This window comes from Crotalus tigris, unplaced genomic scaffold, assembly GCF_016545835.1.
Source record: "Crotalus tigris isolate CLP2741 ecotype Arizona unplaced genomic scaffold, ASM1654583v1 scf7180000019175.1090142, whole genome shotgun sequence".
Taxonomy (NCBI): Eukaryota; Metazoa; Chordata; class Lepidosauria; order Squamata; family Viperidae; genus Crotalus; species Crotalus tigris.
This window is the reverse complement of record NW_024097416.1, coordinates 148,594-175,915: the sequence shown is the minus strand read 5'-3', so window position 1 is coordinate 175,915 and position 27,322 is coordinate 148,594. Positions and strand designations below refer to the sequence as shown.

The 27,322-nt window shown below is 41.4% G+C and overlaps 1 protein-coding gene across 3 annotated transcripts in view; it reads left to right on the top strand.

Moving 5' to 3' along the window:
* The window catches only part of GUCY1A1 (guanylate cyclase 1 soluble subunit alpha 1), a 67,256-nt gene that overhangs the window by 17,718 nt on the left and 22,216 nt on the right, over positions 1 to 27,322 (top strand). For 2 of the 3 annotated variants that reach the window (XM_039360885.1, XM_039360886.1), the window contains one exon: positions 25,858 to 26,268. In XM_039360885.1, coding sequence (XP_039216819.1) covers positions 26,023 to 26,268 — 246 coding nt within the window. In that variant the 5' untranslated portion in view covers positions 25,858 to 26,022. Of the gene's footprint in view, positions 1 to 23,592; positions 23,717 to 25,857; positions 26,269 to 27,322 lie in introns of all 3 variants that reach the window. The other variant, XM_039360887.1, reaches the window with a different exon arrangement.

Below are 27,322 nucleotides of genomic sequence, written 5' to 3'. Positions count from 1 at the left end.
ATCGGAAGAGGCGACGTAAAAATTCCATATTTGCAATCAAAGTTTACCAATGTGCTTTGTGTACCTGAGATGGAACATAATTTGTTAAGTTTGTCTAATTTAGACAAACCCGGTTTTGAGACCATTTTTGTAAATGGGAAGTGTCTCATCAAAAGGAATGGGAATATTTGTGCAGAAGGCATAAAGGAAGATAATCTATATGTATTACAGGGACAAAAGGTTCAATGTTCCCATATATTTAAGAACGTTGCAGAGCATGATTCGTGTGTTCATCTTCTACATAGAAGACTTGGCCATGCAAGCTTTAAAGTTTTGCAGCACATGCAAGAGTTTGCAGAAGGACTAAATTTGAAGGGATGCAAAACATATTTGGACTGTGCAGTATGCATAGCATTGAAGTCGAAGGCATTCCCAGTTAGTAAATATAGCACAAGACAAACAAAAAGAGCTCTAGAGCTAGTCCATTGCAGATCTGGTGGGACCTATGCAAGCCACTTTGGGAGGAGCAAAATATGCACTGGTAATTGTTGATGATTATAGCAAGTATAGTTTTTGTTACTTGCTTAGAGCAAAGACAGAAATGCTACAACAATTCAAACAGTAGGTAAGTTTTGTAGAGAGAAGGTACAGACAACAAGTGTATCAGTTGCAAACTGACAGAGGTACTGAATTTATGTCAGCTAAATTCCAACAATGGTTGGGGCAGTTGGGGATAAGACACAGGCGTACAAATCCTTACACAGCAGCAGAGAATGGTGTAGCTGAAAGAAGGAATGGTGTTTTGCAAACAATGAAAGATTCATTATTAGAGGATTCTGGTATGAGCAGGTCATATTGGGGAGAAGCCATATGACTGCCAATTATATAGTTAACAGGCTGTGGAGTTCCTCCATTAATAATACTCCATATGCCATTCTATATGGGAGAAAGCCATCACTGGCACATTTGAGAATTTTTGGAAGTACTGCATGGGTACATATTCTGAAGGCAATCAGAAGAAAGGGACAGCAAAAGGCAAGAAAGCTCAGGTTTGTGGGCTACAAGCCAGGGTCAAAAGAATATCGCTTTAGCAATGGAAGTAAAAGAATTGTAATTTCAAGGTCTGCTAATTTTGCAGAACAAAATTGGGACAGAATTAATGCAAATTCTGGGTATGTCTCACTTAATGACGGTGATCTATTTAATGACAATAACTCATCTAATGATGGAAAAATGATTATTGAAGATGTCAATGTTCAAGGAGGAGAGGCTGAACAAGACATGAAGCCAGATAGACTTGAGACACAGGAGCAGTTAATACCACGTAGGTCAGAGCGATGTAACAAAGGAATTCCGCCTGACAGGTATTCTGCCAGCAAGGTAAAGGTTTGCAATGTGTGGTATGAGTCAAGAAGTTATAAAGAGGTGTTGGCATTACCAAAAGCTGAACAAGAAAGATGGAAGGAGGCCATGGATAAAGAGATGAAATCCATGGGAGACCATGAAGTATTTAAATCAGTGACTTTGCCACAAGGAACCAAAGCTGTGGGTTGTAAGTGGGTATATAAGAAAAAGGTATTGCCAAATAATGATGTACAGTATAAGGCCAGGTTAGTGGCACAAGGTTTTTCACAATTAAAGAATGTGCACTACGATGAAGTATTTGCGCCAACTGTGAAAAGTGAGAGTATAAGATTAGCACTGGCATTGGCAGCGGACAAAGGTGAACCCTGTGATCAAGAGATTTATCAGTCAGCAATAAGGAGTTTGTTATATCTATCACAGTGGTCCAGACCAGACATAGCTTGCACAGTAAGCATTTTGAGTCATTTTACTGCTGCACCTACAAAGTTACATTGAATGGGTGTAAAAAGGGTTCTCAGATATTTAAAGGGAACTATAAATTTGAGTCTTCAAATACAAATTACTGAGGAATTGAAATTAAAGTGTTATGTCGATAGTGACTATGCAAATAACATAAACAGAAGGAAATCAAAATCTGGGATTATAATATTGTTTGGAGGGACTCTGATTGGATGGAAAACAAACAACTGTTGCCATTTCAACAGTGGAAGCAGAGTTTATTGCTTTATCTGAATTGTGTTCTGAACTAACATGGTATGTACAGTTGTTGCAAGATTTAAATATTAATGTAAAAGAATCTGTAAAGATATTTGAAGACAATGCTGCCTGTATAAAAATGGCAACTGGTGACAGGATGAAGAACAGAAGTAAACATGTAGACATTAAGTATTGTAATGTCAGGGAAGCTGTAAAAGGAAAATTGATTAGTTTACATCATTGTTCTTCTGAGGATAATTTGGCAGATATGATGACTAAACCATTGGGTGGTATTCACTATGGAGAATGTATTAAGTCAATAGGTCTGATGTCTCTGCCTGTCATGAAGGGAGGAGTGTTGGAATATTCATGAGCAGGAAGAGTCATGTGGTAACTCAGTCAGCCAATGTGAAGAAAGTGCTACTGAGTCTGTGCAAAAGGGTATTGAGTTAGGAGCTGGATTTCCAGTCTCAGGTTTGTCTCTGTATCTCTCTGTAAGAAGTCTTCATTGAGCTATGTTGCTGGAAAGAAGAATGTATGGTATTGTATGAATATAAAGAAATTTATTTGAATCAGCTAAATGCAGTCAACCTTGAGAGCTTCTGATTTATTTTTCACCAACAGAGAAATTAAAATTCTCTAACAGTGCCAAAAGCCCGTGCTTCCTGCAATGATCAAGATACTGGGACAGTTTATGTACATAATGTCATATTATTCTATCTCTACTAGATAAAGCATTCATACATATTTCCCCAGGAGTAAATCCTACCTCATATAATAATTCATATGCAAACAACCTGATATCTCTTCGAGGTTGTGTCCTTAGTCTCAACAATGCTAATGGTAAATGTTCTGGACCGTATAGCTCTATGTAACCTCATATAGCTCTATGTAACCCTAACTAGAGAGCATGTATCAGTATGTTAGAATATCTGGCAGTTATTGGTTTAAATGCTGGTTTTGTTGATGGGTCAGTGGGAGGAGTTTCTAAAGGGCATTGGGAGACTCCCTGGACACAAGCCTGGGGGGAATACCTTTGTTCATCCAGCCTCATGGGCCTAGCCACACGGCTCGGAGATCTTATGCTTATGCCAACATGTGATGCTTATGCAGAATAAGAGGGGAAAATCCATGATCAATTTACCTATGGAAATGAACAGAGAAATATACAGAAGTAACATCGTAAAAGCAAGTATTTACTCTGAATAAACATGTATCTGTTTTATAATTATTTCTATTGAGTTATCTATCTTACTAGATTGAACTTGAAGCAGTCTGTTCTGTCTGGAACAGTATAATAAACATTTGGTCCATGACATTTTAGTTTCCAGAATTAATTTACTTAGTGATTTTGTTTGCCCGTTCCATTTTCCCATTAGAGGGCGGATGCCAACGAGTGTGAAACTTCCAGGCAATTCCTAAGGCCCTTGCCATCTCTTGTAATATTTTTCCTGTAAAATGACTTCCTTGGTCACTATTGATGTGGGTCACCAACTCGTATCGAGGAATTATTTGTTCCAACAAGATTCTAGTTACAGTCTTAGTAGTGGCCGTGGCTGTTGGGAAAGCTTCAACCCATCCCGTTAAATGATCCAATAAGACTAATAAATATTTATATGTTCCTACTTTGGGAAGTTCTGTGAAGTCAACTTGTATAAAAGCAGGGGGTCTTCCACCAAAAGGTTGATGTTGCAATACTTGGTGGTTAATTCTTTTACAAATTATACAGGCTTCTACTATTTGATTAGCAACTGTGTAGATTCCTATACAGGCGTATTGTTGTAGTATACAGTCCACTAACGCTTGTGCTTCCCAATGACCTTCATGTAAATACCCCATTAATTCCCTTGCTATTTGTTTATTTGTTATTTGTCTTCCATCCGATAGGAACCATTTTCCACTCTCCTTCCTGTCCTCCTATTTGAATTAACCTCTCTTTCTCTTTTTCTGTAAACACCAGATTTACCTCAGGTTTTCTTATTTCTGGTATTAATGAATAAATTTCTATTTCTTCTTCCCCTGCCTTTTTTGCTTCCACATCTGAAATACGATTTCCTATTGCCTCAAAGGTGTTCCCTTTTTGATGAGCGCTTATATGTATTACCGCAATTCTTTTAGGCATTAATACATTTTTTAAATATTTCTCTTATAAGTTCTTTGTGCACAAATTCCTTTCCTTTACTATTTATCATTCCTCGTTCTTGCCAAATTTTCTCAAATGTACGTACCACTCCAAAGGCATATCGAGAATCTGTATATATGTTACCTACTTTCCCCTCTAACAGTTTTAAAGCTTGGTTTAAGGCATACAACTCACAAGTTTGCGCAGACCAATTTAGTGGTAATCCTCCCGCCTCCACTAATTCTTTTGTATTTCCATTGATTATGGCATATTCATTCCTCCTCTTTCCTCCTTCCATTCTGGAGGAAACATCTATAAATAGGGATTCTCCCTTTTTGAAGGGCATTTCCTCCAAATCAGGTGTAATCTTTGTTTGTAACTGTATTACTTCCGTGCAATAATGTTCCACCCCTTTTGGATTTACTTGTGCATTGGTTGCCATAAGCTGAGCTGGATTTAAATTATAATCAGTAGTTAATACCAAATCACTTTGTTATAGTAGGATAGCTTCATATTTTAAAATTCTTGAGTTGGTTAGCCATTGTCCAGCTTTGTGTTATAAAATTGTTCGGACCTAATGTGGTGTACTAACAACAAGAGCTCCTCCAAATGTTAATTTTCTACTTTCCTGGACGAGTAGGGTCGTGGCTGCTATGGCTTGGATGTATGTCGGCCACCCCCTAATCACCGGATCCATTATTATTATTTTTTTTATTGAAAATTTTTTAAAAACTTTTACAAAGACAGAAAAAAAACAATAACAACAACAACAAAAAAAAAACACAAACCAGTACAACCCTCCCCCAACCCCTCCCAAACCACCCCCTCCCTCCCCCCGGAGCTTCCCAGAGCAGAATATAGGCTTAATTAAAAAAAATTAACAAAATTATAAGATAATTAAAAATAAAATATATATGAAAAAAGAATTATAATCCTTAAAAAGAGAAAGTATTTAAAATAAAAAAAATACAGATTATAAAAAAGCTAGATGATATTTTTTCAAATCCAGTTTAAATTGTATGAAATTTATCCATTTTTCCCATACAGCAAAAAATTTCTCTTGCGTTTGCTCTTTTAAGAAAGCCGAAATCTTTGCCATTTCCGCCAAGTAAGATACTTTAAAAAACCACTCTTGCAAAGTAGGCAAAGATTCCTTCTTCCAGTATTGGCCTACTAACAGCCTTGCAGCTGTAATCAGATTCAACATCAATATAACCTCCTTAGCATCACAATCAGTAACAATACCAAGCAAAAACAATTGTGGAGTAAATTTTACCCTCTTTCTAAAAATTCTCTGAATGTTCCACCATATCTTAATCCAAAAAGCTTTTATATTTTTACACGACCACCAAAGATGATAATAAGTGGCATCCAGGCAGCCACACCTCCAACATTTAGGCTGTAAGTCAGGATACATGAAAGACATCTTTTGTGGATCAAGGTGCCATCTGTAAAACATTTTATAAAAATTCTCCCTTAAATTCTGGGCTTGTGTAAACTTAACATTTCTCACCCAGATAGTTTCCCAGGTATCCAGTAGAACTGGTTCACCAAAATTCTGCGTCCATTTAATCATACAGTCTTTAATTAATTCTGATTCTGAATCCAGTTCCACTAGCACCCTATAAATTCTCTTAATATGAGTTTGTCTTTGATCCTTTACTTGCTTAAAAAGATTTTCATCTTCTCTAAGCAGGCCTATATTACAGTCCATCTTCCATCTATCTACTAATTGTCTATATTGAAACCAAGAATAAGTAATATTTTCATGTGCTAGGTCTTCCAAAGATTTTAACTGCCAATTTTGACCATCCCATCTAATTAATTGTGTATAAGACACCGTATCCATTTTAACACCTCTCTTTATCCCCTCTATCGCATGCCAAGGTATAGCCCATAATGGTATTTTAAAATCACTTTTATAATATTTCCTCCAAACCCTAAGTAAAGAGATCCTTATAATATGAGATTTAAAGGCCCAGTCCACTTTTTTATTAAATATTAAATAGGCATGCCAACCAAAAAGTAATCCCATCCCTCCAAATGAAGTATCTCTGAATATGTTAAATTTACCCAATCACTAATTAATGTTAAGACTACAGCGTCATAATATAATTTCAAATTTGGTACCTTGAGTCCACCTCTCTCACGGAAGTCCTGCATAATTTTAAACTTTACCCTTGGTTTTTTCCCTGCCCAAATAAATTTATTAATGCCTTTCTGCCATTCGTTTAAATTAACCTCATTGTTTAAAATAGGTAACATTTGAAATAAAAAGAGAAATTTTGGCAGGACATTCATTTTAATCACTGCAATTCTTCCCATGAGAGATAGCTGTAAGTTCTCCCAATTTTTCAAGTCTTTTTGTACCCTGACCCACAACCTTTCATAGTTATTCTTAAACAATTTTACATTAGAAACAGATAAAATAACCCCCAGATATTTTATCTTATCAACAATTTCAAAACCAGTCAAACTAGCCAAAATCTGTTTATCACAAGTAGTCATATTTTTAGATAATATTTTAGTCTTATTATTATTAATTTTGAAACCCGAAACTAATCCATATTGATATATCAGCTGTAATAACTTCACTACAGAATAAGTAGGTTGAGACAAAGTAACAACCAAGTCATCTGCAAAAGCTCTCAACTTATATTCTTTTTTGTTAACTTCTATGCCTCTTATTTCCTGCGACTCTCAGATTTTAATCAACAAAATTTCCAATGTTAAAACAAACAGCAACGGTGACAAAGGACATCCCTGTCTAGTACCTTTTTCTATTATAAAAGCCTCTGACAAACCCCCATTAACAATAAGTTGTGCCGTTTGTTTTTGATATATAGCAGTAAGAGCTTGTAATATTTTTTCTCCAAAATTCATCTCCTCAATTGCTCTTAACATAAAATGCCAATTCAGTTGATCAAAAGCTTTTTCAGCATCTAAAAATATCAGCCCTGCAAGGACTTGGTTGTTCTTATCTAAATATTCTAATATATTAATAATTTGTCTAACATTATTTTTCATGTACCTGCCAGTTATAAAACCCGATTGGTCCTTATGTATAAGCTGATGCACAACCGTCATAAGCCTATTAGCTAACGGATCCATTATTTTTGACAAAAATGCCACAGGTTTATGCTGGCCAGCCCAAGTTTGGGTTAACACTCCATAGGCAATAGAACCTTCAGTGTTTGCAAATAGGTGGAATGGTTTTTCTATGTTCGGGAGGCTTAACACGGGCACTTTTACTAAAGCTTGCTTTAGTTTCTCAAAACTTTCCTTTGCCCCTTCATCCCACCTTATGTTCCAAGGTTCTGCCTCTATTACAGTGGTTCTCAACCTTTTTAATGCTGCGACCCCCAACCGGTTGTAAGTTGAGGACTACCCAACCGGTCGTAAGTTGAGGACTACCCAACCGGTCGTACGTTGAGGACTTTCCCTGGCTAGGCCACCAGCTGGCCCAGCCCAAGGGAGGTAAGGCACCCGCCGGGCCCCACGCGTTCCAGCAACCCTCCCTGCGCTCTCCGGCCTCCCACCCCTGGCCCTCTTTTACTTACATTTTTAGTAGTTGCTCAGCAGGGAGGGGTGGAAACTTCCAGACAGCTCGCCTTCGCTGCAGACAACTTGCAGCACCGTTTGCAGAATGGGACTTTTGGCAGGCTCAGCAGGGCAGAGATAGCCTGGACAATTCCTATTGGCTTTTGAAAGCCAACAGAATTAGACTCTATTCAAGAGAGTCTATTCTATTGGCTTTCAAAAGCCAATAGAATAAAAGGGAGTAGCACAGCTAAGGAAAAGGGGGAAAAAATAGCGGACTGCGTTGTTTGGCGACCCCTGTGAAATGGTCGTTTGACCCCAAATGGGATCCCAACCCACAGGTTGAGAACCGCTGCTCTATTAACTTATCATATAGTTGTTTTACTAAGATTGCATAGCCGTCTATCCACAGCCGACAATATTCCACTAGTCCAATAAATTTCCTCAAATCCTTTTTGGTTTTGGGCACTACACCTTCTATCCATTCGGATGTGATTCTTCTGCTCCCTTCACTGATTAAATGCTCCAAATACTTTACTTCTTTCTCAACATATTGTAATTTAGTTTTTGACACTCTCAATCCCTGTTGGCCCAGGAAATTTAATAATTCATCCATGGCCAGTTTTGTGTCTGTTTTCTTCTTTCTAGATATTAGCAAATCATCCACATATTGCATTAAATATGTATATCTAGGGTTGTGGAACTTTTCCAACACTTGCTCCAACACTTGCCCCAAAAGGTTGGGAGACTCAGTAAAGCCCTGTGGTAATACTGTCCACTGATATTGTTGTTTTCTTCCAGTATAAGGGTTCTCCCATTCAAATGCAAAGACCTTTCTTGATTTTCTCCCAAGGGACAAGCCCAAAATGCATCCTTGAAGTCAATTACACTGAACCATTTATGTTTACTAGGTATCCTGCCCATTATGGGTTTGGGAGCACTGGATGTCTGATTTTTACCAGCTGATTCAATAATCTCAATCCATTTGGTTTCTTTACAGGCAAGATAGGTGTATTAAAAGGGGACATTGCTGGTTCTAATATCCCATCTTTTAACAAGGTATCTATTACAGGTTGTAAACCTTTTCCTTCCTCCGTAGAAATGTTATATTGTTTTTGTCTTAGTACTTCAGTTGGGTTTATTAGTTCTATCTCTAGCAGAGTTATCTGTAGCCCTCCTCTATTGTTTTCCCTTACCCATACATCAGGATTAATTGTTTTCTCATCTTCTTCCATTAATACATTAATTACTACTGGCTGGAAAGAAATATTCAGTTGGAGTGCCTTCAGGGCATCTCTCCCTAATAAATTTATTCCAGCTTCTGGAATATATAAGATTTCAATTTGGACACTCTCTTTCCCATTTTCCTTTCTTATTTCTACTGGTTTTATTTTCTTAACTTGAAAACCTTCCCCTTTCACCTCTGATATTCCAGTAATTTCCTCACTTAATTGCATGTGTGTAATTAAAGTTGAGACCTAAGTATGTGTTGCTCCCGTATCAACTAAAAATACCATTTCTTCCCATTCTGGTCCCACTAATAAATTTATCAAGGGTTCATCGTAGGACCTTAAGGTAAATTGCCCTCGACACCCCTAAAACTGACTCTCATCTTCCTCCATCAATTTATACACTTGCTTTTCCTTCTGTACCTTGGGGCAGTCCTTTTTGAAATGTACCTTCTGTCCACACCCAAAACAAGCCCTTTCTTTAGCTTCTGGAATGGGGCCAAAATTATCTCTTCCCCGTCCGTTCAGATACCTGTATCTTCCTCCCATTCTAGTATGGTCGTTCGCTCTCCACTCTTGAGTGTTGGTGGGATGGGTCTGTCCTTCCCCCACTTCCTGTCTCTTCAATACCTCATTCACTGTTGCCACCATCATTTTACTTTTCTGTTTAGTTTTCTCGTTCTCTCTTTGTACATAAACTTTCTGTACTTCCTTCAACAAGTCATCTATTGGCTTAATAGTCCAGCCCTCTATTTTCTGTAATTTCTTGTTTATATCTGGCCATGCCTTTGTAACAAATTGGACTCGCACTATAGGTTCGTTAGCTATATCATTTGGGTCCATGCCATAATACTTTCTCATTCCATCTTTTAATCTTTGGAGAAAAGTGGCTGGAGATTCATCCTTTTCCTGTTCTATGTTTAAAGCTTTTTGCCATGTTTTCTGCTTTAGGGACTGCTTCTTTTATTCCCCATATTACAATCGTTCTCAGGATCTTATTTCATTTTTTGATAAACTGACCAAACTAATAGATCAGCGAATTGCTGTGGATATAGTATACTTAGATTTCAGTAAGGCATTTGATAAAGTAGACCACAACCTACTCCTTGGTAAGCTAGAAAAAGGTGGAATAGACAACATCACCACCAGACGGATTTGTAGCTGGCTGGCAAACCGTACTTAATGAGTAATCATCAATGGTACTACATTCTTATGGAGAGAAGTAAGCAGTGGGGTATCACAAGGTTCTGTCTTAAGCCCAGTACTCGTCAATATCTTCATAAATGACTTAGATGAGGGAATAGAAGGGGAACTCATCAAATTTGCAGATGACACTAAACTGGCAGGAATAGCCAACACCTCAGAAGACAAGCTCAGAATCCAAAAAGATCTTGACAAACTTGAACAATGGGCCCTATCCAACAAAATGAGTTTCAATGTGGAGAAAAGCAAAGTTATATATTTAGATAGGAAAGATCAAAGGTACAAGTACAGATTGGGTGAGATCTTGCTTAAAAATAGTAACTGTGAGAGGGACCTTGGAGTCCTAGTGGATGATCACTTAACCATGAGCCAGCAGTGTACAGCAGCAGCCAAAAAAACTAATACAATCCCGGGTTGTATAAACAGTGGTCTAGAATCAAGATAACATGAAGTATTAGTACCACTTTATAAAACCCTAGTAAGACCATACCTGGAATACTGCAGCTAATTTTGGTCACCATATCACAAAAAAGATGTTGAGAGTTTGGAAAAATTCAGAGAAGGGTAACTAAGATGATTAAAGGCCTGGAAACTAAAACATATGAAGAACGGCTATAGGACTTGGATTTTGCTAGTCTAAACAAAAGAAGAAATAGGGGAGACATGATAGCAGTATTCCAGTATTTGAGGGGCTGCCACTAAGAAGAGGGAGTCACGTTATTCACCAAAGCATCAGAGGGCAGGACAAGAAACAATGGTTGGAAACTGATCAAAGAGAGAAGCAACCTGGAATTAAGGAGAAATTTCCTGACAATGAGGACAATTAACCAGTGGAACAGCTTGCCTAGAGAAATCGTGAGCACTCCATCACTGGAGATTTTTAAGAAGAGGCTAGATATGCACTTGTCTGAGATGGTATAGGTCCCCCTGCTTGAGCAGGGGGTTGGACTAGAGGACCTCCAAGGTTCCTTCCAGCTTCTATTCTATTCTATTCTATTCTATTCTATTCTATTCTATTCTATTCTATTCTAATCTAATGATAATAGTAAAGTTGGAAGGGACCTTGGAGGTCATCTAGTCCACCCCCCTGCTCAGGCAGGAAACCTTATACCATTTCGGACAAATGGCTGTCCAGTGTCTTCTTAAAAACTTCCAGTGTTGGAGCATTTACCACTTCTGGAGGCAGGTTGTTCCACTGATTAATTGTTCTCACTGTCAGGAAGTTTCTCCTTAGTTCTAAGTTGCTTCTCTCCTTGATTAGTTTCCACCCATTGCTTCTTGTCCTGCCTTCAGGCGCTTTGGAAAATAGCTTGATTCCCTCTTCTTTGTGGCAGCCCATGAGATATTGGAATACTGCTATCATGTCCCCCCTTGTCCTTCTCTTCATTAAACTAGGCATACCCAATTCTAGCAACCGTTCCTTATATGTTTTAGCCTCCAGTCCCCCAATCATCTTTGTTGCTCTTCTCTGTACTCTTTCTAGAATCTCAACATCTTTTTTACATCATGGTGACCAAAACTGGATGCAGTATTCCAAGTGTGGCCTTACCAAGGCATTGAAAGTGGTATTAATATTTCACGTGATCTTGATTCTATCCCTCTGTTAATGCAGCCTAGCACTGTGTTGGCCTTTTTGGCAGCTGCAGCACACTGCTGGCTCATATTTAGGTGATTGTCTACTAGACTCCGAGGTCCTTCTCACAGTTACTACTATTGAGCAAGGTGCCACCTATGCTGTACTTGTGCATTTAGTTTTTCTTGCCTAAATGTAGAACCTTGCTTTTTTCACCATTGAATTTCATTTTGTTAGTTAGTGCCCAGTGTTCAAGTCTGTCCAGATCCTTCTGTATCTTAAGCCTGTCTTCTGGAGTGTTGGCTATTCCTGCCAGCTTGGTGTCGTCTGCAAATTTGATGAGTTCTCCATCTATCCCTTTGTCCAAATCGTTGATGAAGATGTTGAAGAGTACTGGGCCCAGAACAGAGCCCTGGGGTACACCACTACACACTTCCCTCCATGTAGATGCGGTTCCATTGAGGACCACTCACTGAGTATGGCCTGTCAGCCAGCTACGGATCCATCTGGTGGTGATTCTGTCTACCCCACATTTTTCTATCTTATCAAGTAGTAGGTTGTGATCTACTTTATCAAATGTCTTACTGAAGTCCAAGTAAATTATGTCCACAGCATTCCTCTGATCTACTAATTTTGTCACTTGGTCAAAGAATGCAATAAGATTTGTCTGGCGTCATCTATTTTTGATAAACCCATGTTGGCTTTTAGTAATGACTTTGTTTGCCTCTAGGTGTTCATTGATTCATTGTTTGATTATCTTTTCCGGGATCTTCCCAGGTATTGAGGTCAGGCTGATAGGTCTATAATTTCCTGGATCCAATTTTTTTCCTTTTTTGAGGATGGGAACTACATCAACTCTTTTCCAGTCCTTTGGTAGTTTCCCTGTGCTCCAGGATCTTTGAAAAATATAGTTCAGTGGTTCCGAGATCACATCTGCCAGTTCCTTCAGAATCTTGGAGTGTACTCCATCTGGTCCTGGTGATTTGAACTCATCTAGGCTGGACAGGTGCTCACTTATCATTTTCTTGCCTATCTTAACTTGTGTTTCTATTCTGTTTTTTTATGGCACTATTTTTGATAGGTTGGTCTGTTTTTTCCCTTTGTGTAAAGACAGATGCAAAAAACGAGTTAAATAGTTCTGCTTTCTTCCTGTTGCTTGTCAACTTCTTACCACTTTCACCCACTAATGGACCAATCATTTCCTTCACTTTTTTCTTGTTTTTTACATGTTGAAAGAAGCTTTTTTTGTTATTTTTGACTTTGGTCACAAGCCTTAGTTCATTTTGAGCCTTGGCTTTCCTCACTTCATCTTTGCAGGCTCGGGCTATTTGCTGATATTCTGACTTAGTTATGTGTCCCTCTTTCCACTTTCTATACTTGTCCTTTTTATCTTTCAATTTGTCAGAGAGTTCTTTATGCAGCCATGCTGGTTTCTTTTGAGAGCTGTTATTTTTCCTCTTTGTTGGTATTGTGCTAGACTGTGCTTTTATTATCTCATTTTTCAAAATTTCCCAAGCTTCTTGAGTTGTTTTCCCCTTGAGGATTCTCATCCATGGAATCCTTCCCAAGCCCTCTCTAAGTTTATTGAAATTAGCTCTCTTGAAGTCCAAGACTCTAGTTTGACTGTGTTCTATTGCTTGTGCTTCCATAATGTTGAATTCTAATATTGCATGATCACTTCCTCCCAGGGTTCGTATGGCTTCAACACCTTCTCTCATTTCATCTCTGTTAGTGAGAATTAGATCCAAAATGGCTAATCCCCTAGTTCCTTTCTCTACTTTTTGGGATACAAAGTTGTCTGCTAGGTTTGCCAGTAACCTGTTTGATCTTCCACTTGGTGCAGAGTTTGTCTCCCAGTTGATGTCAGGGTAGTTAAAGTCCCCCATTACTATTGTGATGTGCTTCCTAAATACCTTAGTTAGCTGACTAGCAAAAAGTTCATCTATTTCCTCTGTTTGGTTGGGTGGTCTGTAGTATACACCTATGGCAATGTCATTTCCCCTCCCTTTTATATTGACCCAAATGCATTCAAGACAGTTTTTATCATTGTTATGCTCTATTTCTGTAGAGATGTAATTATTTCTTATATAGAGAGCAACTCCACCTCCTATTTTATTTGGTCTGTTTCTTTTAAATAATTTAAATCCCTCTAGCTGTGTGTTCCATGTGTGGGTTTCATCCCACCATGTTTCCGTAAAGGCAACAATATCATATCTGCCCTCATTAACCTGAATTTCTAGTTCACCCTGTTTGTTGTTCATACTCTGTGCATTGGTGTACAAACATTTGAGTCCTTTGTGAGTTGCCCTGTGTTTACTTTCTACATAACCTGTGTGGTGCCTGAGTTCCCTTATTGTCTTACCACTTATTTGGTTAGTGCACTTTGTGTGGCACTCGCTATTAGAGGCTTCATTTTGCTTGATAGCAAGGTTGGTATTCTTGTCCACACACACATCTATGCTACATGCACTGATAGCCCTATAAGTTTTAGATTGTCGGGGACAGGGTTGTTCCGTATCAATTAACTTCCTGTCCCCGCTGTTTAGTTTAAATTTCCCTCCAGAAAATCTGTGAATTTATAGCCGAGTAACTCAGTCCCTTTTTTTTGATGGATGCAAACCATCTCTTCTCCAGCATGATGAATGTAGAATCCACTGGTGGATAATATCAGCCTTCCTGCTCAGAATAGATTAAGTCAGAACTTTAGCCACGCCTCCCTCTGAGAGAGTCCTCCAGTTTTTTGACTTAGTCTCACTCAGTAAGACGCAATTACTTTGGCTCCTCAGTTAGACTAGTTAATTAATTTTGGTTTATTCTTAATTGCATTTCAAATTACTTAAAAGAGTTCTAAATTTATTTGTTTTATTCTGACTTGGTTTTTGGATCTAAATTGACAGTAATCACAGGCATCACAACCTCCTGGATTTTACTCAGGCCTTTTGGGCCTCAAGAGCCTAATAGGCTCCTACAGGGAAGGCTACAAGCTGCTCACTGATGGATTCTTCTCGCTACCATCTACCTGATCAGTGGGACTGCTGATTAGCAGGACAGCTGGTTTGTGGCTTTTCGGAGATCCTCAGAACTTGCACACCAGAGATTTTCCCTTTCTTGCAATTGCCAATGCAGGAGCTTCTCCATTGGAAGCAGGCAACTTCGGATCGCAGCGGAGCTGTGTGACCAAACCGCAAGTACCTTTTCAGAGCGGGGGAAGGGAGCCTATTTAGCTGGCTGAGTCTAAGGCTCTTATCTACAAGGGGACTTGTAGATCCATTTCTTTCTTTTTCTGGCTTGTTTGCCATTGTTCTGAGGCACTACAAGACGTGGCTGCCATTTTGAGCGCGTATTCAGGGTGCAGCCGCCATTTTGGACCAGATTTAGGCGGACGCCATTTTGTAGAGGCTTCGTGTTCCTTTGTGCCTTATTGGGGCCTGCTTGATTGATTGTCTAGGTCTGCTGTGTCAGGCTTTCATCGGGGGGGAAGCATTTGTGGAAATTCAAGATATTTTGGTGCGTTATTTAAGAGAATCACACCAGTGATTGCCTCGTTGCACCAGCATTATTATTCTGACTACTCATTGAGGTCCAGGTACTTATCCTTAATACCTATAATATTGCTATAATTACTCATTGAGGTCCAGGTACTTATCCTTGATGCCTGTAATATTGCTATAACTACTCATTGAGGTCCAGGTACTTATCATGTTGAGTGGAGCGAAGGGGAATTTTATTTCAGAACCACCTGTTCCAATTAATCTGTGGTACTTTGCCACAAGGCCTAGACAGGCAGATCTAGGGAACTGTCTGGCTGTCCTTTGCCATTGCTGTTGTTTGGAGCGAGGATCAGTTTTCCATCTCTGACAACTTGATCTGCGTGTTTGGGTTCCCCCCACTTCTGGATATCTCCTACCTGGATTATCCAGACTGCAATGGCAGACAGTTCCTCGCCCCAGGCATACCAGGGCTCTGGTATTTCCCCCACACAAACAAATCACAGATCAACTGATTTGGATGCGGGGGGGGGGAAGAAAAAACGCTAAGATGAAATACTTATCCACCAAACAGACCCAAAGGCAGCCGGGCAAGAGGCCACAAGGAGACATCAGGCGCTGGAGAGGGAATTCTCCAAAGCCCAAAGGCTCAGGTCCAGTGAAGCTGAAGTGGTTCCCCCCGTTCCATTGGACACTTCTCCATTTGAGCCTCCATTTGCGCCTTCCCAGGATGCCCCCAGGTATGGTCTCCTCAGGGGGAAACTGAACAGGATGGTCCCCATCGATCATTATCCTCACCTACACAACAGGGTCCTGAAGCCACATATGCCTCAACTGAGGCTGGGGCCAGTTCTAGAGACCAACAGAATGTGTGGTCAGCACAATTTCAGGCATTTATGCAAAATGAATTTACTCAGTTTATGTCCTTCTCTAGGAGTCAACCACCTTTGCAAACTCCATTGCCTCCATCCATACCACCTTCTCAAGTGGGACGTGCCACAGTCCCTGGTTCTGGCGTCTCTGAGACTTCCTCCCAGTTAGGAGAAGAGGGGTCAGTGGACCTAGAGATAGCCAACATGCCTATGTCTAAGGATGAGGAGGCAGCGCCTGAAAAGGCGACAACTTCGGGTCTTTTCGATCCATCTCTTTTCAGATCTCTACTTATCAAGGTCTGTACCACAGCCAACCTCACGTCGGCACAGGAGGACAAACCTTCCACCTCCACTAGCCAGGAGTCTAACCCTTTGTTTGCAGACAAGGTTGTGGAGGAGAAGAAGAAATTGTTCAATGTTTCTTCCTCATTCGCTTCTCTTATAGACGTGCCTTCTGTGGACACCCCTTTAACTGCTTTGTTTTCCACCTCTGCTATTCCAGGGGATATGGCTGAGGCCCTGAATGCGGAGGACAAGAAGTTTGAGTTCTCTCTTTGTCGAGCTCACCAATCCTCGGCCTGGATGATCAGGGCTGCGACTTCATCTTCTTTTTTCGCAAGAGCATCAGTCCTGTGGCTCCGCGAACTCAGGCACTCGTTCCACCTGATCAGGTTAGGACACATCAGACACTAGGGAAACTACTGCAGCATCAGAGTACATGGCAGATGCTTCTCTTCATTCGGCCAGGTATTCTGCAAGATCCATTGCAGCTACTGTTGCTTCTTGCAGACTTCTGTGGCTGAAACAGTGGTGGACCGACTTAAAGTCAAAGTGGCGTCTGTCGACATCCAAGTACAGTGGTACACACCTATTCGGTCCAATTCTTGAACCACACATAATTGAGGGCAAGGACAAATGTAAGGTCCTGGCACACCCGTTCAAAAGGTTGGATAGGCGGCCCCAGCAGGAGTTTCGTAGGCAGGCTTTCCATCCCGGTGGTTCCTGGGAATGGAGGCAACCCTTTCGGACCGGGCAGTCCTGGGATTGACCCAGAGGCTCGCGATCTTTTCTCCTCAGGCAGGATCGCCAACAGGACCACCAGAACATTGCAGCCAAGGGCCAGTTCCAGTCTAAGCGTCCCTTGAGGGGCTTGGGGGGCCATCCCTATAGGCAGTCCAAGTGATGCCAAGGAGGACTCTCCCATAGGGGGTCGCTTGGCACTGTTCAGTGACGTTGGGAGGTCACCGCCACTGACTCTTGGGTCAGGGAGATCATAAAACACGGGCTCACCTTAGAGTTTTATTCACCTCCTCCAGATCGCTTCATCCAGTGCCCAGTATCACGAAACACAACCAAAGCAAAATTAGTAGCCACAGCCATCTCCCACTTGGTAGAAATCAGGGCAATAGAGCCCATACCACGGGAACAGGAAGGAGAGGGGTTTTCCTCCATCTTGTTCGTGGTCCCCAAAATCTCAGGGAGATGGAGGGCGATACTGGACTTAAAGGGTCTAAACTATTTCGTGACCTACAGAAGGTTCAAGATGCAGTCCCTGAAGTTCATCCTGGCTAGCATCAGGAAACGGGACTTTCTCTCCTCCATAGACCTGACAGAGGCATACTTTCACATTCCGATACTTCCGGGCCATCGCAGGTTCCTTCGGGTTTGTTACGCGCGCCGGCATTACCAATACAGGGCCTTTCCCTTTGGTCTGTCTTCAGTTCCAAGGGTCTTCACTAAAGTTCTGGCAGTATTGATGGCCCACCTCAGGAGGATGCCGGTACGCGTACAATATTACCTGGACGATATCTTAGTACAGTCCAGTTCCTTCCAGTCGGCTCTGTCAGATCTGGAAATCACAATTCATACCCTTCAGGTCCACGGGTTCTCTGTGAACTTCAAAGAGAGCCACACAATCCCCACAAAGTGCCTCCTCCATCTAGGGGTGATTATAAATTCGGACCTTTGCAGGGTTTATCTTTCTCAGGAGCGTCGGATCAGCATCCGAATGCTCATGCACCAGGTTCGGAGAGAGAGAACAGTGCCTTTGGTCCAGCTGTCTCAGCTCTTGGGAAAGATGGTTTCTTGCATGGGGATCGTTCCGTGGGCCAGACTTCACTCCAGAAGTCTCTAAAGGTTCCTCCTTCCTTTCCAGAAGTGGAACCTCAGTTCGTCCACCAGAAAGGTCAGGATTCCTCATCACACTTTGTTGTCTCTCCTTTGATGGGCGTCATCCGCAATGTCCAAGGGGACCAATTTCAAGGAGCCTCTGAGGCTCACCTTGACTACAGATGCCAGTCTGTTTGGTTGGGGTGCCCATCTTCCGACTCATCTTGCTCAGGGACAGTGGTCCCGATCGGATCTAGTCCACAAAATAAATTGGCTCGAACTCAGAGCCATTCCCTTAGCTCTCCGTCGGTTTCCCTCCCTAGTGCCGGGACAGCACGTCCTGGTTCTGACAGACAATGTGGCAGCCAAGGCTCATGTCAACAAACAGGGAGGGACCCGGTCCTGGTCACTCATGCAGGAGGCCTTGGAGCTGGGTCTATGGGCAGAGTCCACTCTGGGCGGAACACATATCGGGGGAAGCAAATCAGCAAGCAGATTCCCTGAGCAGGGTCACAGTAGACCACTCAGAGTGGCAACTGGAATCGGCACTGTTCAGGGACATCTCGGTCAGGTTTGGCCATCCACATCTGGATCTCTTTGCCTCTCCGATGAATGCCCAACTTCTCAGGTTCTTCTCCAGGTTTCCGACAAGGGGGGCAGAGGAAACGGACGCCCTCTGGTGCAAATGGCCGAGGGGTATGCTCTATGCCTTTCCTCCCCTCCCGTTGTTGCAGACAACCATTCGCAAACTGATTCAGGAAGAGGCGGAGATTATATTAATTGCTCCACGTTGGCCAAGGCATCCGTGGTTTGCTGACTTTATGGATCTATCTCTCTCGCCACTGTGGAGGATTCCCCCAGACCGAGTAGCTCTCAACCAAGGGAAACTTCAACATCCAGATCCACAGTGACTCCAGTTGGCCGCCTGGCACTTGAGCGGGAAAGTTTAGCTAGGCAATCCTATTCGTCAGGGGTGATCTTGTTGATCCAAGCTTCAAGGTGCCTCTCGACCAATAGGATTTATGATGCCACGTGGAAGAACTTCTGCACGTGGTGCACTAAACAGCAGCTCAGGCCATTATCTGTCACCATTCCTAACATATTGAAGTATCTTTTGGAAGGTATGAATAAGGGGCTCTCGTCTAATACCATCCGCAGACAGGTTGCAGCCTTGCAAATGGTCCTTACCTATGACAACCTGGTCCCTTTAACACATCATCCAGCTGTAAGTGCCTTTCTAAAAGCGGTTAACGCCAGACCACCTGTGGTCCATCGTTATCCCTCTTGGGACTTACCTAAGATGCTACAAGCTCTAACCTCTCCACCGTTCGAACCCCTCAGTTCTTGTTCTCTTCATTTCCTTTCCTTAAAGGTAGCATTCTTGGTGGCTATTACATCAGCCAGACGGATTTCGGAATTGGCCGCACTCTCAGTTCGGAGTGACTTGTGTACCTTTTTTGAGGATAGGGTGTTCCATAGGTCACGGGACATAGTTCTTCCAGATTTTTTGTCCTAATCCTTTGCATCGTCTGGAGAGACAATGGCATAAGTTAGACGTGCGCAGGGCTCTGTGTCATTATGTTAAGCGGACCTTGGCTTTCTGTAAATCGGAGGCCTTGTTCGTGTCTTTTCAGCCCTCTGCCATGGGTCAGAAAGTATCCTCTTTGACCATTGGTAGATGGATCAGGGCATGCATTGCTAGAGCCTACCTTTCTCAGTCACTTCCGGTTCCTACGCATATCACCACTCATTCAACGAGAAGTGCAGCTGCGTCTGCGTCCTGGTCCACCCAGGCATCGGTCGAGGAGGGTTGTAGGGCAGCGACCTGGTCCTCCTCTTCTTCCTTTGTGAAACACTACTAGATTGATAGGGTTGCTGCGGCAGAAGCCTCGTTGGGTAGGAGAGTTCTGCAGCAAGTAGTTTCTTCTCAGGACACACAAGCCTAGACTTCCCTCCCCGTAGGGACATGAAGGAGCTTTGGTATGTCCCACCGGTGGATTCTACATTCATCATGCTGGAGAAGGGGCGTTGTCTTACCTGAACGTCTTTTCTCAGCATGATGATGTAGAATCCACACCCTCCCTTAAGGCAGTCAAGGCAGGTGTCATGTTCATTGGAGCCATTGCATCAGACTTCGTCATGCCTCGTCAAAAACTGGAGGACACTCCCAGAGGGAGGCGTGACTAAAGTTCTGACTTAGTCTATTCTGAGCAGGAAGGCTGATATTACCCACCGGTGGATTCTACATCATCATGCTGAGAAAAGGAGTTCAGGTAAGACAACGCCCCTTTTGTACATCTTTTGATTGGACCAGCTACAGACATCGTGACTAATATATCCAAAGCCTTCCCCTTTACACCACTCCTTTAGCCACATATTGAATTGTGCTATGCGCTGGCCTTTTCCATTTTGCTCCTTATACACTGGTAAAACCTCTGAGAAAGTAAGCCTACAGCCTATTCTGCTAAGTTCCTTCCCCAAGCTCTGAAAATCTTTCTGCACAGAGAGTACATCTTTTTGGGACAGATCGTTAGTGCCGAGATGTACAATAGCCTCCACATCACAGTCCTTGCTGCCATTCTTGATTATTTTAGAAATACGCTTCTTGTCCCTACTGGTAGTAACACCTGGAAGACACCTGACCTCTTTTGACGCCTCTGTGTCCTTTCCTAAATTTACATCCCTTATAATTGAATTACCTACCAAAAGGTAGCTTCTCTTTTTGGGTGCCTTTCTGTTCTTGCATGACTGATGTGTAATACCTGATTCACATTTCTCCCTGTCAAAATCTAGTTCTTCATCTCGGACCACAATCCCCTGCTTATTTGAGTTATCTTCACAAATACCTTTACCTTAATGTCCCTATTAAGGTCAGCAAGGGCACTGTAACTGTTGTGCAGGGACATAGCGAAAGCTTTGTGTTTATGGTTCACAGCTCTCACCCTGCCAGATCCCACGGTTGTCCACACTGCCCTTCTCCTGCAGGATCTTTGTGGTAAAGGGGGCTGATAGTAAGGAGGCTTACTACAATAGAGGGGCTGAACTGGACGCCTAATTTCTGCCCGAAGAGTATGGATTACAGACCCAAGGTAAATGATCTGTCCTTGTAGACGAGTGATTTGTTTACAGATAGGACAGTTTCCAAGTTTGAAAAGGGTACTGCGAAAGATAGCTGCAAAGCAAGTGTTGCACTAAACTAAACCAGACATTCTTAGATACAGGGAATCTCAGACACACTTGCCCTGAATGTACTGCTGCTGTTTATGATTTTTAGTTATATAATTCGCGCACCATTAGGCATGCGGGCCGCTAACATCCTGGTGGATTCTCCCAAAACTTACAGCTCTAGCAGCAGTTGATGCAATATAGCACGTCCCAGCAGCTCTGGCAGGAGTTGAAATGGAGTTTAAATACAGTATAAATACACTCTAAATACAATGGAGATCCAATCAGGGCCTAGCTACTTTCTATTCTATTCTATAATGATAATTTCCAGGCAGCCATTGAAGGCCACTTTTCCTAGTTCAGGGAATTCTGGGAGTTGAAGTCCAGAAGATTGGATACCCCTCTTCTAGACAGTTAATATTCCTCAATTTCTTAGTACCTGCTTGGTCACTAAGGAGTTAAGAAGACTTGAGTTTCAACGTCTCTAGGCTTTAATGTCTAATATCCCAACCTGCAATCTGTTTATATATGCACTTTAATTAATTTGACATTTGTACCTATGTAAATAGAATACTTAATTGTTCAGATATATTTCAACAAGGTTTTAATTTTACATGTTTTCTGTTACTGCACATTATTTTTCATTACTTTTTAACACCACAGATTGTAGCATCATGCAGTTGTGTCCCAGTCAACTGCCCTGTAATGCTACAAAATCTCTTGGAAAACTGCAAAGCTGTATACAAACTAATCATTTTTAAATGCTGATGGAACCACAGAAATGAAATCTGGAGGCAGAGCTGGGTAAAAGTAATTTTCTGTCTTATATGCTTCTGTAGTCCGTAAGGAAACTTTCACGTGCCTTCAGCCATTACATCCATTTTCTCAGCCATCTATTCTTCCCCCTCAAAGTACAAGCTGATTTTCACTGCTATGACAGAGGTTAATTCCCAGTTGATAAAAGTTGGGAAGGAATATATATGATTGGGGTTTTTTTTCTTTCCATAGCAACACACTTCACACTAGCTCATAGCAATATATTTTACTCCTATTTCTTTATCGTACCTTTTCCTCTGGGAGAGTGCTAGAGATAATAATCAGATTATTCTTGAGGGCAAGAAAAAATAGAAGGTCATATATAGATTTTGGGAAGTCACTATAGAATTCCAATCTAATTCACCTGACAGCATATTTGTTCTTCATCCTGAGTTCAGAAGTGAATTCCATTATATATCGTATTTGACCCAAATTAGTATCAGGTGAACTGTTTCTAGACTAGAGGTATATTTTATGGTATGACAAAGATTTGTAAATTATAGCCAATAAAGAATACGAGCACTTTTACTCCAAATCCTGCCCATTTGGACTTTGCCCTATATATCTGTTGAAGGAAAAGTCTTCATCAGGGTCCAGTCCAAGCTGGGAATAAACAACATGGTGACTCCTTTAGAAAGAAGGTTATAGTTTATTAAAGAAGAGAGCCAGACAGAAAGATGGCTCTGGAAGAAAAGAGTGAGCACATGTAGTAGGAAGTGGGTTTTTGTACCCTCTTGGGCTTTTGTTTGGAGTTGTTTCCTGTTCCTGTTTGAGGCTTTGTATTTCCGGTGTCATGTACTTTGACCTGAGTCTGAGTGTGCCCCTATTATGTCCTGTCTTAGAGTTTGGGTGGGGTATGTAGATTTTAGGTGTCTTTGTCTTCCTAAGCATCTAGCTGGAGGGCTCCAACCTTCCTGTGTGGATTATTACATCTGCATTTCTACAGAGCTGGTTTCTGCTTGGGGGAGGGAGACTTGGGACTATTAAGAAAAACTGGGCATGCTTTTCTGCCTCTTTAAGATCTTTTGAGGAAATATAATATTCTGCCCTTTTAATATTTCCTTCTCGGGGGGGGGGCTGATTTCCAACAAATCCCCCCCTTTGTGCCATAAGAATGTGGATAACACACTTTTACTGGCACAAAATTATAATTGTTCTGGTCAGGGAGACTTGATGAACAAGCTTTTAAACTATTAATGCAAAAGAGAGAGAGAGAGAGAGAGAGAGAGAGAGAGAGAGAGAGAGAGAGAGAAGAAGAAGACACTAATAGAGGCAGCAGAAAAAGATCCCTGCAGTGGCTCCCAAAAGGGGAGCCTTTCAACCATGAAGGTCTAAAGCAGCGGTTCTCAACCTGTGGGTCTGTGACTTGCTGCAGTTAAGTGAATCACACAGTCATTAAGTGAATCTGGCTTTCCCAATTGTCTTTGCTCATCAGAAGCCATCTGCAAAGATTGCAAATGGTGACAACATGAACCTGGGATTCTGCAATCATAAATATACATGCCAGTTACCAAGTGCCCAAATTTTGATCACAAGACTGTGGGGATGCTGCAATGGTCGTAAGTATGAAAATTAGTTGTAAATTACTTTTTTCAGTGTCTTCGTAACTTCAAGCAGTTACTAAAGCAGTGGTTCTCAACCTGTGGGTCGGGACCCTATTTGGGGTCGAACGACCATTTCACGGAGGTCGCCAAACAATGCAGTCCCCCATTTTTCCCCCTTTTCCTTAGCTGTGCTACTCCCTTTTATTCTGTGGCTTTTGAAAGCCAATAGAATAGACTCTCTTGAATAGAGTCTAATTCTATTGGCTTTCAAAAGCCAATAGGAATTGTCCAGGCTGTCTGCCCTGCTGAGCCCGCCAAAAGTCCCATTCTGCAAACGGTGCTGCAAGTTGTCTGCAGCGAAGGCGAGCTGTCTGGAAGCTTCCATCCCTCCCTGCTGAGCAACTACTAAAAATGTAAGTAAAAGAGGGCCAGGGGTGGGAGGTGAGAGGCCGGCGAGCGCAGGGAGGGTTGCTGGCGCACGTGGGGCCCGGCACATGCCTTACCTCCCTTGTGCTGGGCCAGCTGGTGGCCCAGCCGGTGGTCGCCCTGCGCCATCGCTGCCCCTTGCCAGCTATGCCTCAGCCGGCGTAGGGGGCGGCAACACGCATGCGCGGTGCTCCCGGGAAGGGAAAGTCCTCGACTTACAACCGGTTGGGTAGTCCTCGACTTACGACCGGTTGGGTAGTCCCCGACTTACGACCGGTTGGGTAGTCCTCGACTTACAACCGGTTGGGGGGTCACGGCATTAAAAAGGTTGAGAACCACTGGTCTAAAGCCAGGGCAAAAGTTCTTTTAGGTGGAAAAGAAATTTATAGTTTCCAATATTCTGTGCCAATTATTTTCAAATGTTGGATGTCACGTTGAGTCAGGTTAGCACATTCCCCAAAACTCCTCACAGCCATGTTTTGCCTCAATACATAACCACTGGTTGCCCATTTTCAAGGGTTGTTTCCTGCCTTAACTCTTAGTTCAGTGAATCCAGGTTTGTGATGTCCAATTGAGGTGAGCCAGTGGGCAAGCCAATCTATTAATTTTTCTTAAATTGCACACAGTCAACCTAGGACTCGCACTCTGAGTCCACCAGTGCAAGATATTCAGGGTTTGGGTTTTGGAGATCTCTTTTCTGCTCCCTCCTCAGTGACAGCATATGAATTGCAAATCACCTGAGGGGGCTTGATTCCCTCCCCCTTGGAATTTGCAGTGCCACAGAGCAAGAATCAGCCTGGGGAGCTTTACTGAAGTTAGTAGACTCAGTGTGATTCTGAATGGTGTGTGTGTGTGTGTGTGTGTATGTGTGTGTTTGAAAACACATTACTACTGCAGTTGTTAAAGAAACAGATAAGACCAATCACAACAAAATGAGGACACCACAGAGGTGGTGCCCTTTTAATATTTCCTTCTTTGAGGGGGTGACTTCCCACATGTCTAACCCGGATTAATTATGTGGGGGCTGCCTATATGCTGCCTTTTAAAGTCAGGATATGATGATACCAGCTAAAGAAGTTTATCTTCATAACTTAAAAGGAAAGCACCAAGAAAATATAAATAAATATTACAGCAATCTATATGAAGCTTGGGCAGGAGGTTGGACTAGATGACCTACAAGATCCCTTCCATTTCTTATTCTGATTATGAAGTTGGTTGTTGGTAAGGCAACTAGTTTCCCAAAGGCCATCATGTTTTATCATGTAATTTTTTTTCAACCTGCATCCAATCCATAATCAGTCAAAATCTTTTGCCTTAGGAAGCAATAAAAGCAGAGTTTACCCATTTGAGATATGATATATATATAAAAATTAAAGTGTTCATACAATTGACTGTCTTCAGAACTGTTTTCCCATATTGTCGCCCAAATTGATTTAACTAGTTTGATTCTGCTTCATTGTTCCAGAAATATCTCTCCGTTTCTTGGCAACCCAGTGAAAACTAGGTTTTCATATCTTTTTCTTTTGAAAAATAAAAGAAAGTAAGAATGTAAGAATTCATGTGCCTGCAGCTTATTATGTCATCAATTACTGTGTCATTTAATAAGATGTCCAAAAAAATAGATATCAAAAATTGAGCAACATAGAAATTATGCTGGTTCTTTAATATAATTCAAAGTATAATATAATACTATTTGTTTCCTTTCACTTTTTTCTCTTCTTTTGTTGCAGGCTAATAAAGATAAAGTTGTTTTGGAAGTTGATTTTACAGTCATAAATAATTTGCCCCTTGAATTCCTGCTGTTAGCTCTTTCTTCTGTTGTTGGTTAATGGAGGGGGCACGTTAAGCACAAAATAGAGATATACACACAATTTTATAACAGTGATCTGTACAGCATGTTCTGCACAAAACTGAAAGAGCTGAAGATTACTGGAGAATGTCCTTTCTCCTTGCTCAACCAAAGTTGCATTCCAGATGAAAATGAGGAAGAATGTGCTGAGGTGCCCAACAGCTCTAAGACTTCTTTGCCCATATGCAGAGAGAAAGTCCCTCATGGGAACCTTCCACAGAGGAAAATCAGCAAGAACAGAGTATTTCTTCATACTTTAGCTGAGACCATTTACAAGCTCATCTCTCCAGAAGTAAGTTGTTTGGAATATCAATTGGAAAATCCTGTTGTTGTTTTTTTAAAAAAATACTACTTTCTAATCTTTTTTCTAGACTATTGGAAACATGTTGATACACGTATCCAAGTATAATACTTTGATTTAGTAATTATTTAATAAGATTTATACTGGCTAGCAACCTAGCAAAACTTACGGTACTGAATTAGTTCTGGCAGGAGCATTACAGGAAAATTTAAATGGACCTATTTTTATACATTTCAGAGCCCATTTGTTTTTTACAGCAATAGAAATTGGTTCCTAGAGTTTTGACTTTGCCTTCAGAAATGATGGGAGGCATCAAAATATGCTAATGAGGTGGGATTTTTGCTTTATTTCTTTTTCCCAACTGAACTTTCCTTTCAAATCTATTTTTAACAGTATTTTGAAAAAATATTTCTGATTAGTGAAGAATATATTACATAAATATTATATACATTGATGAGAAAAAATGTCTCAGGGTACTTCTTAGAGAAAAAAACAGTTTTCTTCTTATTCCATCTGTCTAATAGTGTTTGCTTCAGTCTAGATCGGGATGTCAAACTCGCAAAGTCACATGACGTGTCATGACGCATCACAACTTTTTTGCCATTGCCGGCAATGGGGTGGGCGCGGTTTCGCTATGATGTATCCGGCCCACGGGCTGGCAGTTTGACACCTGTGGTCTAGATTAATCAACTTACCTATTGCACTATGAGCATTTTGTATTTAAGTGCCATAAATTTCAGTCAGGAAAGTCAATGGCAGAAGATATGGGAATTATTATCTAAAACATATGGATTGAGTCTAATTTCCTGTTCCAGTCAGCAATTCTTATGAATCTTTAAAGCAGAAGTGTTTTTGAATTGCATTGCCTGGGATCCTCTAGTTGAACATGAGATAACATGAGTTGAACATGTGACTTTAAATATGTAAAATGCATAGTCAGCCATTTCTAAAGTCCTTTTCAATATTTTCATATTATATTGTTTGTTAAAGTAGAGTAGGAATCTGGCATGTATATGGATGGTGGGATTTTGAACCCTATATAATG